At 43.2% G+C, this 14232-nt stretch overlaps 3 protein-coding genes across 3 annotated transcripts in view; 1 reads left to right on the top strand and 2 right to left on the bottom strand.

Annotated features, from left to right (window-relative positions):
- The window catches only part of lrch2 (leucine-rich repeats and calponin homology (CH) domain containing 2), a gene marked incomplete at its 5' end in the record, with an annotated part of 71143 nt that extends 57277 nt beyond the window's left edge, over positions 1 to 13866 (top strand). The window contains 4 exons of the mRNA XM_084074404.1: positions 8700 to 8809; positions 11224 to 11361; positions 12235 to 12312; positions 13568 to 13866. Of these exons, the coding sequence (XP_083930530.1) occupies positions 8700 to 8809; positions 11224 to 11361; positions 12235 to 12312; positions 13568 to 13687 (446 nt within the window). The 3' untranslated portion in view covers positions 13688 to 13866. The remainder of the gene's footprint in view (positions 1 to 8699; positions 8810 to 11223; positions 11362 to 12234; positions 12313 to 13567) is intronic.
- LOC311056763 (E3 ubiquitin-protein ligase TRIM39-like) lies at positions 117 to 1424 on the bottom strand (the record flags this gene model as incomplete). Its single annotated transcript, XM_084073569.1, has 2 exons — positions 117 to 953; positions 1044 to 1424. 2 exons carry the CDS (start codon positions 1422 to 1424, stop codon positions 117 to 119), a joined length of 1218 nt encoding a protein of 405 aa, XP_083929695.1.
- On the bottom strand, positions 5897 to 6988 carry LOC311056764 (zinc finger protein RFP-like; the record flags this gene model as incomplete). Its single annotated transcript, XM_084073570.1, has 2 exons — positions 5897 to 6642; positions 6799 to 6988. The coding sequence occupies 2 exons, from the start codon at positions 6986 to 6988 to the stop codon at positions 5897 to 5899; spliced, it is 936 nt and encodes a 311-aa protein (XP_083929696.1).
- Positions 13867 to 14232: the final 366 nt, after the last annotated feature.

Raw genomic sequence — 14232 nt, forward strand, 5'->3', positions numbered from 1 at the left:
CATTTCTTAACGTGTGTTCCCACTCCTTTGGAGTCACTTGAATCGTGGGGGGAAGCGAACGTCTGGGAAGCGACCCACCGTCCACCATCCTTGTTGTCTTCATGTAAATAAGAGAATCAGTCTATGTGACTGACGGGAGAGATGATCAGAGGAGCTGAGTTTTTACCACCATCGTTGAGACATGGACTGAAGAATGGAAAGAGTTTCTCAGTGAAGGTGCAGCCAGTGTAAGAGTAGAGATGAACTCTGGTCTCCACATCATAAAAGGAGACCAGACCCTCCTCATAATCCACAAACACTCCCACTTTCTGGACCTCCTCTCTTACAGGGAGGAGGACAGCAGGGCCGGCAGCAGCGCGGTACTCGTTCGCATTCCTCAACATTATAGTCCAGTAACCCTCGTCTGGGCTCAATGTGATGTGCCCTTTCCTGTTGATGGACTCTCTGGCCACTCCTAAACTCCACTCTGTCTTCCCTTTAATCTGAACACCATAGTAAAACCTTCCTGAGGAGAAGCTTTCTTTTCCTAGGACGTTGACGTCTTCGGAGAATCTCTCTGGGTTGTCTGGGAGATCCTTCCATACGTTTACGTGACTCACTTTTTTCCTATCCTCAGACAGGACAAGTCCACAGTGTGCTGTATCAGGGTCCAGAGTTACATCCACCAGATATCGCTTTATCCTCCTCAACTCAGCATCACACAGATTCTTCTTCTCTTGACTGAGTGTCTTCTCCAGCTGAGCCACAGCTGTCCTTACTGTCCTCACATGTGAAGACGGATGGACATCGACCTTTGTCCAGTCCTTGGTGGGTCTCCATCCAGAGTTGGTGGACGGGATTTTCTGGGCGGGTGCATGGAGGTGGTCTTCAGTGTGTGTGATTTGCTTCAGCTTAGATCTTCTCTTCTTTAACTCAATGATTTCCTGCTGCAGCTCTTTAACGAAGCCTTCAACCTGTTTCTCAGTTGTTTTCTGCTTCTCTTCAATCACATCAATGAGCTCAGCCTGGCTTCTCTCCATACAGCTGATCAGAGCAGTGAAGACCTGAACACTCTCTGCTATCACTGTGTCTGCATCTTTCCTGCTGAGCTCTACTGAGTGTTTGACCTCCTGAATCTTCAGTTGTCTTTCCTGGATCAACTGCTGAACTTCGGCCTCTGTCTTTTCTTCATATTCTTTCAACTTGTGAATCCTGAACTGATCGGCCATCTCAGAGAAGACCTTATTAACCGAATATTCTATTCTCTTATAGAACGATCTGTTACAAAGTGGACACTTACACACATCATTAGTGTCCCAGTAATGCGTGATACAGGCTTTGCAGTAGTTGTGTCCACATGGAGTGCTGATTGGATCAGTAAACACATCCAGACAGATGGAACACAGGAAGTGATCTTCAGACAGGAGAATGCTGGCAGAGGCCATGTCTACACGCTGGATAAAAGTGAAACACTGGAAATATTACGACTTAAAACTGGGAATAAATAATGGGGACTCCAGGAAGAATTCGACCAGTTAATGTACGATCCAGGAAATGTTTATGGTGTGACTCTACTGGAGAAATACTAATTCAATGTGCTTCTCCTTCGCTCTCTTATTCCGACCTTCTCTTGGTCTCTCTCGCATAGAACTGACGCCCACACTTCGTGTAATCATCTTTTAAGCTGAGCTCCATCTCACGTCATCAAACATGACGTCAGTCCCTCCCAAATGTGGAGTTCCACAGGGCTCCAACTGGCCTCCACGTATATAGTAACTCTTATCAGAAATATTGACAGAAGTTTTCATTAACACATTGCCTGACCAGAATGCATATATGCGTCCTTTAAAAAAAAATCATTTGTGTCCATGTGTTAACAAAAAAATCACACCCAGTGTGAAGTGGGCGGTGTGTGGTCATCACAACATGACTCACTTAAAAAAAAGGATAAATGACTGTTCACTTTTATAGCAAATCGCGTACTTCCTGCCTTGTGCAGTTAAAGCTACGGTTGCTAAACCCATGAAAAGGGGGCTCAAGAGAGGACGGTGTTTAACTCATACACTGCCACTGACGTAATAAACGTAATTATTCCCGTTTACCAAACCTGCCACAGACGTAAAAAACGTAATTATTAATTTTTAATTTTTTTATTTATTTTTTATTTTTTTGACTTTTTGACCCAAAGACCAAGGAGATATGATTTTTCGAAGGAAAAGACTCCCATCCACTTCCTTGTTAACTTAAAGCTTAAAAATTCTGTATCTCAGCTCCTGAGGACTTTTTTTTTTTCAATGAAAAATCTCTGGCAGTGGGCAAACGCGGCCGGCAATAAGTCTGGCAGTGAATGAGTTAAGCTAATAACTCGAACCAGTTGTCTTTGATGTTTTTTATTTACTAATCACACATACAAACATAAATCTCAGTCTAGTACTTGTCTAATACTACTACAAGGATACATGAGTTTACATGGTCAGTTACAGACAGACCGGTTAGTTAGGTTATTAAACCTGAAAGAGAACAAACACCTAACACAACAATATTAAAAGACGTGAATCCTCATCCCATTATGAACACATCAGAATTATAATCGTTACAGTGTTAATTCTCACTTACTTTAGCCCATCCACTCTCGCCATGAGGTTAGTAAGCGTCATGGCCAGATCCCATACTCTGGCCTGCTCAATCGAATCTGAAGGTCTTCTCCAAGACAGCCTCATTTATTAACTTTACACATAAGATCCTCCTTTAGGGCAGATCTAGTTCTGATTTCCCACAAGCCATTGCGCTTGGTACTGTTTCTTGCCACACAAAGGCCGGCTAGCTCTTATCTCATCTACCCCCGCTCTGGTATGCAAGGAAGCCCTTTGAAACCGCTTGCTCAGCAGGGAGTCTACTGGCTTTTGGCTTAGGTGCTGACACTCTACTGCTATTTTGTCCCACTAGGCCCAACTTTAATAGTACGTTTATAACTCCTGCAGGACAATCAAGAAAGAACATTATTGTAGCATCAATTATAATCCACAGTTATCTCTCATAATCATGGATAATTCCACAATTACTTTTTTGTAAGTCCATACTGCTATTCATAGGGCTGCACATGTGTCATGTGTTTCGCTAGCCAATCACAGTCCTGAATTTGCAAAGTCAGCCAATCACATTACAGCTAGTGGTGATGACACTGTAATGTGATTGGCTGACTTTGCAAAAGTATAGATTTGTATTGACTGTGGAAGGGTTAGGGTTGTAGACTGCGTTGTAGACTATTGGCCAATCACGGTGCAGGATTGGTCAGTGTCCAAAAATCACTTATATATATAAAACATGCATATTAAGATTTTTTTCCATCATTTTATGCTAAATGTTTGTTCTTTTTATATTTTGCACACCCTCATATCCTTTAAAACTATTTTTTTAAATGTTTCTAATTGTAATGTTTTTATATGTAATGCCATGTGAAGCACTTTTTAAATCTCTAAAAAAAAAGTAAGTGAGTAGGTTGGAGAGCCTTATTGTTGGTATCTGGCCGAGAATGTGGGAGTCTGTCCCTGTTACAATGCACTAGACCCCTGTTTACGTCCCAGTACTCACAACACCTACCATCATCTCCCTGTACTCACAATACCTACCATCAGCTCCCAGTACTCACAATACCTACCATCAGCTCCCAGTACTCACAACACCTACCATCAGCTCCCAGTACTCACAACACCTACCATCAGCTCCCAGTACTTACAACACCTACCATCAGCTCCCTGTACTCACAATACCTACCATCAGCTCCCAGTACTTACAACACCTACCATCAGCTCCCAGTACTCACAACACCTACCATCAGCTCCCTGTACTCACAACACCTACCATCATCTCCCTGTACTCACAACACCTACCATCAGCTCCCAGTACTCACAACACCTACCATCAGCTCCCTGTACTCACAACACCTACCATCAGCTCCCAGTACTCACAACACCTACCATCAGCTCCCTGTACTCACAACACCTACCATCAGCTCCCTGTACTCACAACACCTACCATCAGCTCCCAGTACTCACAACACCTACCATCAGCTCCCTGTACTCACAACACCTACCATCAGCTCCCTGTACTCACAACACCTACCATCAGCTCCCTGTACTCACAACACCTACCATCAGCTCCCAGTACTCACAACACCTACCATCAGCTCCCAGTACTCACAACACCTACCATCAGCTCCCAGTACTCACAACACCTACCATCAGCTCCCTGTACTCACAACACCTACCATCAGCTCCCTGTACTCACAACACCTACCATCAGCTCCCTGTACTCACAACACCTACCATCAGCTCCCAGTACTCACAACACCTACCATCAGCTCCCAGTACTCACAACACCTACCATCAGCTCCCTGTACTCACAACACCTACCATCAGCTCCCAGTACTCACAACACCTACCATCAGCTCCCAGTACTCACAACACCTACCATCATCTCCCTGTACTCACAACACCTACCATCAGCTCCCTGTACTCACAACACCTACCATCAGCTCCCAGTACCATAGACTGTAAAAAAGGAAAGGACAAAGCCACTCCCCTGCTTTCTACAGAACGGAAATGAAGCCGATAGTTCAGGAACGTGCATTCCTCCATCGTTAATATATACAGTTGGCCACGCCGGAACTCAAACGCTATTGGTTGAGACCAGACACGTGACCAGCGAACCGGAAAACAACCCCCAAAAATGCTATTGGTTGGGTAGCTTGTCAATCAAGAGCAGGGCGGGGAATGAATGCTATTGGTTGTGTAGGTTGTCAATCAAATCATCCCGCCCCTCCTGGAGCATAGCCTACTTTATCGTCAATTTTAGAATAAATGGGACCATAATTTAGCAAAACGCATATCATGATGATTGAAAGGAGACTTTAAACTAGCGACTGGAAGCATATAGAATTTATGACAATTTTTATTACGGTAAGAAAATCTAGTCTAAAGTTTGTCAAAAACCCATTCACTTGCGTTAAAATAAATTCTTTCTGACACTGCAGGTCGGCGCAGGGTAAAACAGTGCCTCGCTCTGGCCATTCATAAGCTTCCGTGTTGGCCTCATCGTAAATATCCAAGCCTTGCCCCTTGCCCAGTACTCACAACACCTACCATCAGCTCCCAGTACTTAATCGCACGACTTGCCGCACCCACGCCGTGCTACTCTTATGCTGAGTTGGCGGCGCCCGGGGTCGAACCCATGACCTTTTGGTCCAAAGGCGAGAGAGCTCTACCGACTGAGCTACCTGGACACAACAGTGCGGTACAAATACAGTTCACATTAGAGATGCGCGGATGGCCTCTCACGTCACCCGAATCCGCATGTACAAATTCATTATCCGCCCATTATCCAACCGCAATAATTATATTATCCAATTTAAATATCCGCATCCGCACCAACCGTTTTTCCCGTATGTCAAAATATTATTATTTTCTGGTATTTCCTGTTAGTTTTAGTATTAGTTGTGCGATGCGATCACAAAATGCATTGATTTAGCCTATGGAATGTCAGTGCGTCTTTTTTCTTTATTTTAAACCGGTGATGCTCCGCTGCGCAGCAGAGCAGTGCTCTACTAGAGTGCTCCAGGATCGCATCGCACAGAGGCTGCTGCTCTAAACCTATTATCAAATAGGATTCTATAAGCGGCGCTTATAGAATAACACTAGATATATTAGATGTCACATGAGGGAACACATGTTTCAATTAAAGGTTTCAGTGGATGTATTTATTTGTAGCTGTACTACTGACCTGTAAAATGAACAAATGTCACAGTTTTATGTCAATAGAATACATCTGCAAGGAGCATTTAACAATTAAATGATTGTGGCAGGTGATTGACAAACCATGAAATGAACCCTTCTATTCTTCATAATGCAAAAGCAGAGGATTAGTCCATGTGATTGACAGGAGAGATGATCAGAGGAGCAGAGTTTGTACTACCATCATTAAGACATGGATCGAAGTATGGAAAGAGTTTCTCAGTGAAGGTGCAGCCAGTGAAAGAGTAGAGATGAACTCTGGTCTCCACATCATAAAAGGAGACCAGACCCTCCTCATAATCCACAAACACTCCCACTTTCTGGACCTCCTCTCTTACAGGGAGGAGGACAGAAGGGTCAGCTTCAGCCCAGTACTCATTTCCATTACACAACTCTATAGTCCAGTAACCATTGTTGGGTCTCAGTTTGTTTAAATCTTTCCTGTTGATGGACTCTCTGGCCACTCCTAAACGCCACTCAGACTTCCCTGTAACCTGAACCTCATAGTAAAACCTTCCTGAGGAGAAGCTTTGTTTTCCTAAGACATCGTCAGAGTTAGAGAATATCTCTGTGTTGTCTGGGAGATTCTTCCTTACGGTTCCATCACTCACTTGTTTTCCATCCTCAGACAGGATGAGGTTGGGATTTGCTGTATCAGGGTCCAGAGTTACATCCACCTCATATTGCTGGATCCTCCTCAACTCAACATCAGACAGGTTCTTCATCTCTTGACTGAGTATCTTCTCCAGCTGAGCCACAGCTGTCCTCATTGTCCCCACATACGAAGACTGATGGACATTGACCTTTGTCCAGTCCTTGGTGGGTCTCCAGCCTGTGTTGTTGGATTTGAAGTTGTAGAGGAGGTCATGGTGGCCTTCAGTGTGTGAGAGCTGTTTCAGTTCAGAGCTACTCTTCTCCAACTGATTTATTTCCTGTTGCAGCTCATTAATGAAGCCTTCCGCCTGTTTCTCTGTTGTTTTCTGCTTCTCTTCAATCACATCAATGAGCTTAGCCTGGCTTCTCTCAATACAGCTGATCAGAGCAGAGAAGACCTTAACACTCTGTGCTACGACTGCATCTGCATCTTTCCTGCTGAGCTCTACTGAGCGTTTGACCTCCTGAATTTTCAGCTGCCTATCTTGGATCATCTGCTGAACTTCAGCCTCTGTCTTTGCTTCATATTCCTCTTTCAACTTGTGACTCCTGAACTGATTGGCCATCTCAGAGAGGACTTTATTAACAGAGAATTCCTGTCTCATATAGAATGTTCTGTTACATAGTGGACACTTACACACATCACTAGTGTCCCAGTAACGTGTGATACAGGCTGTGCAGTAGTTGTGTCCACATGGAGTGGTGATTGGATCAGTGAACACATCCATACAGATAGAACACAGGAAGTGATCTTCAGACAGGAGACTGAAGGTAGAGGCCATTTCTATAGCGCTGAGAATTTAAGTCCACTAAGATATCAACCAGTTAATGTGATCCAGGAACGTATAAGGTTTGACCATAAGGAAATCTTTGGGGCTGTAGGGAATTATCTTCTCTCTGTCCCTCTCGCATCGGACTAACGACCTCACACATCGTGTAATCAGCTTTTAAGCTGAGCTTCGTTGAATCTCACGTCATCAAACATGACATCAGTCCTTCCCTAAAATGGAGTTCCACAGGGCTCCAACTGGCCTCCACATACTACTATTTTTTGAATAGCCAAATAAATCCAAAAATTGCACAGAGTCTTTCTCGGTCTCAATGGGGTAAGTGGTCAGATTTGTGAACGCTTTGGATATTGTCAAGTGGGCCCTGATCCGTTGCACTCTGTGTTGCCGTTCAGCGTTCACAAGTTCAAAGTTGTGATCTATATCTCTGTTTCCCGAACAATGGATCGGGACCCATATGTGTGTCACGGACCGATTTGTATGGGTTGTGAGTAAATGTCCCTTTATTTCTTTGTTTCCTACATTTTTGAGTGGTGCCGAAGGCAACCACTCCTATACATGACTTTGTCCGTGTGTCCGTATGTATGTATGTATGTATGTATGTCTGTCCACAAACATTGATGACAACATCAATACGGGGGTCAATACGGTGCTCATCAAAGGCACCACTCACGTCACACAGGGTGTGATCTTTTTCTCTCCGCCAGGAGAGTTTGTTTTCACTTTCTGAAACTGGGACTAACATTGGTCAAGCCTCACGTGACACGTGACAATACGGTGAAATAGTGTGATCCGATTGGCTAGTGACGTATAGCGGCCTATAAAATACATGTGTCACTTTGAAAGTGTCTGTGCCACTTTCAAAGTGAGGTAAGACAGTTCCAACAATCCTGCATGCAAAGCAGATACTTTAATTTAGCTAAAGCCTCTCTAGATGGGAAGGCCTCGATCCTACAAATGCTTAGTTAACAGCTAAGCGCCCAAGCCAGCAAGCAAGATTTCGAGTTGACATGGCTGAGAAATGGACAGATAGGACACTTACACAGACAGGAGGGATAGGACACTTACATAGACAGGACGGATAGGACACTTATACAGACAAGACGGATAGGACACTTATACAGACAGGACGGATAGGACACCTATACAGACAGGACGGATAGGACACCTATACAGACAGGACGGATCGGACACTTATACAGACAGGATGGATAGGACAGTTAGAACATAAGAATTAGAACATTCCCAACATTCCCAACACAAGTCTGCTGGCGGAGAGTTGTGCTCCGAGGAGCACTTTTTCTAGTTATTTTTAGTATTACTATTTCAGAAGATTTTTTTAAGTTAAAACATTGACTGCAAAAAAATAAAAGACAAGACAGGAAAGTGTTTTATTTATAAAAGGACGTAAGCATACGTCCTTGGCAGGGAATGTGTTAATGGGCTGAATGGTACATTGTTAACGGTGTCCCTCCGTGTCGCTCCTCAGCGTTCACCAGGGCCACGAGGCAGCAGGAGAACACAGACCCCAGCTTCACCATGAGGAGGAAGATGGAACACCTCCGAGAGGAGATGGAGCAGATCGGACTCCTACGACAGGTCAGGATAATACTGATGATGATGATGATGATGATGACGGTGACGATGTCAAGAGGAACCTGTACTGGGTGCTCAAAAACATAATAAATACATAATGAGGCAAAGACAACAATTCAGAATTCCAAGTATGAGAGATTTTACTCGAGTAAAAGGAGCAAACATACACACACACATACTGTAATGCAATGGAACATCCAGGTTTGCTCAGCTCATGTCATAGCTGACCCTCCCTTAAGTAGGCCTTCCACAACACACACCCACAGGGTGGGGTGTATTACAATTTACTTCAAGGCATTGATCTAGCTTCAATGGATACTTTCATAGTCATGAGCTCTTTGTTCAACTTAGATTTGACACTTTCTTCATTAACACATGACACAAGAAGACGACGAGAACATATAGGATCACAGATAGTCTCAATGCACATTGTTTGCATTCATTAAATTCACACAAATGCTCACGTCTCTAAACAAGACCAGGAGACCTGGTTCTGCCAGACCCAGGCTAAGCCGGACTTCACATGACGTGTCAGCCTGTGTCTATGCCCATGTATGGACGAAAGGGGGACAGAATTTTCTGGCTGGGACCTAAGGACAAATGGACATGCCCATGTATGGACGAAACAGATACAGAGCCTCATACCCTTCGGGTCTGGCAAATATACACAGCTTATAGAGTTATTTTAGATTAACAATATTACATATTTGTCTCCGCCAGGAGACTATGTTTTCACTTTCCATCCCCCCCCCCCTCGGCCAAGCTAACATTGGTCAAGCCTCACGTGACACGTGACAATACGTTGAAAGAGTGTGCTCTGATTGGCAAGTGAGACGCATGACGTATAGCGGCCTATAAATAGATGTGTAGACACAGACTCTTTCAAAGTGAGGTAAGACAGGAATAATCACGAAATGGCTGAGAAATGGCAGAGCAATACATTATGTAGACACACTGGTGTCATCACAATACGTAATATAAATAGCTTAGACAGGATTAATCAATATTTGCTGGCGGAGACTTGTGCTCCGAGGAGCACATTTTCTAGTTGAAATTGCCTCAACAACGACAAATAGATGGGGAGGATTTAAAGGAGAGATCCTGTAATATTAGGTGTTTGCTTTAATGTGTCGCTAATCACTCCACCAACATACCAGGGTCAGTTGACTTTTTTCATATAAGCCCCTGTTGTCCTTTGTGGAGACCCCTTCCACTGGCATAATGGAGTACTTTGTAACAACGAAAATCTCCTATTTTAGCAGCTCCAAAGTTGTTTTTTTCCCCCACTAATCCTCATTATGCAGTGTCCTGACACTCAAACATGCACTGAATGTCCCTTATGAGCTGCCGTTCATGCAGAACGACGTGTAAGCTAGTCGTCGGTGTTGCCAGATTCTGTAAGAGAAACAAGCAACCAGCTCCATGTCGTTCTGCATGAACGGCAGCTCATAAGGGACATTCAGTGTTTTTGCAGAACATTGAGTTACCTTACCTTAACCTTAATGTGTTTGACAGAACATTGAGTTACCTTACCTTAACCTTTATGTGTTTTACAGAACATTGAGTTACCTTACCTTAACCTTTATGTGTTTTACAGAACATTGAGTTACCTTACCTTAACCTTTATGTGTTTTACAGAACATTGAGTTACCTTACCTTAACCTTTATGTGTTTTACAGAACATTGAGTTACCTTACCTTAACCTTTATGTGTTTTACAGAACATTGAGTTACCTTACCTTAACCTTTATGTGTTTTACAGAACATTGAGTTACCTTACCTTAACCTTTATGTGTTTTACAGAACATTGAGTTACCTTACCTTAACCTTTATGTGTTTTACAGAACATTGAGTTACCTTACCTTAACCTTAATGTGTTTTACAGAACATTGAGTTACCTTACCTTAACCTTTATGTGTTTTACAGAACATTGAGTTACCTTACCTTAACCTATATGTGTTTTACAGAACATTGAGTTACCTTACCTTAACCTTTATGTGTTTTACAGAACATTGAGTTACCTTACCTTAACCTTAATGTGTTTTACAGAACATTGAGTTACCTTACCTTAACCTTTATGTGTTTTACAGAACATTGAGTTACCTTACCTTAACCTATATGTCTTTTACAGAACATTGAGTTACCTTACCTTAACCTTTATGTGTTTTACAGAACATTGAGTTACCTTACCTTAACCTTTATGTGTTTTACAGAACATTGAGTTACCTTACCTTAACCTTAATGTGTTTTACAGAACATTGAGTTACCTTACCTTAACCTTTATGTGTTTTACAGAACATTGAGTTACCTTACCTTAACCTTTATGTGTTTTACAGAACATTGAGTTACCTTACCTTAACCTTTATGTGTTTTACAGAACATTGAGTTACCTTACCTTAACCTTAATGTGTTTTACAGAACATTGAGTGCAGACTGAAAGTGTTGCTTCCGGATGACGTTGGCGCCGCCCTCATGGACGGCGTGGTGCTGTGCCACCTGGCCAATCACATCTGTCCTCGCTCCGTGGCCAGCATCCACGTCCCCTCCCCTGCCGTGGTGAGTGGTGACCTCTGACCTCACAGGACATTAAACACTTAAACAATGTAGAACAAAACGAGAGAAAGGAAAAGGAGCTCATCTGTTTGCAGGGCCGCATTAACCGCGGAACTTAGTGGAACTGGTGTTCCACGGCCCGCAGCCTGCAGGGCCCTGTGAGAATTGTGTATTTAATTTTTGTGTATTTAAAGAAAAAATATAGACCCGAATTAGACCCGAAAAATGTTGCGCGCACGTGCATGTGCGTGAAATTACGCGACTGGGGGGGCCTTTGATTTTGTGGTGTTCCACGGCCCTGAGGGGTCTTAATGTGGCCCTGTCTGTTTGGCTGGAGTAAAAATCCCCAACAAGGTACAAAACCTTGGTACTAAAGCGTCTCAAAATTGATTTGCACAAAAGGAAAGAGACCAAGGCACTCTTGTGGAAAAATGTACAAGCCTTTAATAGTCTGGCTAATGCATGGCCCAGAATTAAAAAAATACACCTACGCGTTGTGGCAACATTGCCTTCATCAGGGTGACCTAGGGTGATCAGTGACCGGGTGATTAGGGATGCCAATCTTCTAATTTTCCACACATATTTTGATTGTTTACAGTTTACAGTTTAGGCATTTAGCAGACACTCTTAATCCAATAATAATAATACATCAAATGCATAAAAATAGTAATCTAATAATAAAATAATAAATAAGTAAACCAATAATCTCATAATAACTAATACATACGTAAACCAATAACTAATCGTCAGCCTACATTGAAACTATACACACTATAGGATGCCATTGTAACTGAAAATAAATAATGTGTTGATCAAATACTTCCCCTTGGAAACACATGTATGTCCCTCTGTTTGTTTGTTCCACGTCACTTCCAGCCAAAGCTCAGCATGGCCAAATGCCGGAGGAACGTGGAGAACTTTCTGGACGCGTGTAAGAAGCTGGGCGTACCACAGGTAATAACACACACACACACACACACACACACACACACACACACACACACACACACACACACACACACACACACACACACACACACACACTACACACATTCACCACAGATAATAACACACACACATGACACACACACTACACACCTTCACCAGAGGTAACAAGAACACATTAACTCATGCAGTGCCAATGATGTGTGTAACGTGTTTACGCTAGCTAAATGATAGGTAGTTAGGAACCACATTGACCCTTATTGGTCTGTAACTCTGAGAGGGTACACATGGAACCATTTGTACACTCTCAGAGTTCAATTAACATTGATTTTACAATATCAATTGTGGTCCCAGAGATAGAAATGACATGGAGGTCCAGAGCCTAATTCATATCAAACTGGGGGTCCTTGGGGGGGCCTGAGACCGATTCTTAAAATGTTTTCTAACTCCTAACAGTTTTTTGAAAACAATATATAAAACATATTTTTTTACGATTTTTCAAAAATAGCAGATCTATAACTGAATAGCCAAAGAAATCTAAAATGACACAGATGCGTTCCAGGTCTTAATGGGTTAAAATGGTTGAGAATCACTGCTAGAGCCGTAAAAAATCTTCTCTTATTATGGGGGTCTTATGGGCATATCTGTTCAAATGGGGGTCCGTGGGCTAATATAAGTGTTAATTTGCGGGGGTCCTTTGACATGGAAAACGTTTTAGAGAACCCTCTGCTTTTACATTCTGCTTCTACGGGCCGACGGCCTGGAATAAGCTTCCTTTACACATAAGACAGGCACCCTCTGTAATACAGTTTTAAAGCACAGCTCAAGACTCATTTCTTCACTCTTGCTTTTAGTTGATTCTGTTTCTTCTGAATCTCTGTGTTGTTATTTCTGTCTTTATTGTTTTGCCTGACCCACTGCCTTTTTATTTTTAGCTTTTATTTCTTGCCACTGTATCTTGCCATTGCTCTATTGTTTTACTTGTTTTGCTTGACCCACTGCCTTTTATTTGTAGCCATTATTTCTTGCCATTGTTTTTTGCCATTGCTCTATTGCTTTTTTGTTTTTGCTCTGTGTTTCGTTTTCATTTTTTCTTTCTTTCTCTGTAAAGCACTCTGAGCTGCATTTATGTCATGAAAAAGGTGCTATATAAATAAAGTTTATTATTATTATTATTATTATTACACTGTTCTTTGTTCTGTGTGTGTGTGTGTGTGTGTGTGTGTGTGTGTGTGTGTGTGTGTGTGTGTGTGTTCATCGTCAGGACCAGCTGTGTCTGCCTCATCACATCCTGGAGGAGAGAGGTCTGGTGAAGGTGGGCGTGACGGTGCAGGCTCTGCTGGACCTGCCGCCCTCCAGACCCTCCCAGCTGCTGGCTGTTTGACGGCGGTCCCAACGGAGGCCGCGGTGTGTGTGTGTGTGTGTGTGTGTGTGCGTGTGCGTGCGTGTGTGTTACCCCCCTGCTTCCACCCACGGAAAAAAAACACCACCCTGTTTGACTGCGCTCGGAACGGAAGCCTTGCACCACCCTGCTTCCATCCAACAAACAAACAAGAACAACATGTGAACACACAGATTAGGACGGAGCTACTACACCCAGCCCCCCCAACAACAAAACGACGGGGCGGTGGGCCTCGTTTTGGTGGCGTTACAAACATACAGAGAGGGAGGGTCTGCTGTTATACTAGCTGGCTGAATCAGAGGACAGGAAGTCCTTATATGACACCGGCTGGGCCCTGTCTGTCTGTCTGTCTGTCTCTCCGTCTGTCTGTCTGTCTGTCTGTCTGTCTGCCTGTCTGTCTGTCTGTCTGTCTGCCCGCCCGTCTGCCCGTCTGTCCATCCACACTGTCTTAACCCATTCAATCCGGGAACGCATCTGTGTCATTTTTTTTTAGATTTCTTTGGCCATTCAAAACAAGGGAACCAGGA

This window comes from Gymnoscopelus microlampas, assembly GCF_963454915.1.
Source record: "Gymnoscopelus microlampas genome assembly, chromosome: 12".
Lineage (NCBI taxonomy): Eukaryota > Metazoa > Chordata > Actinopteri > Myctophiformes > Myctophidae > Gymnoscopelus > Gymnoscopelus microlampas.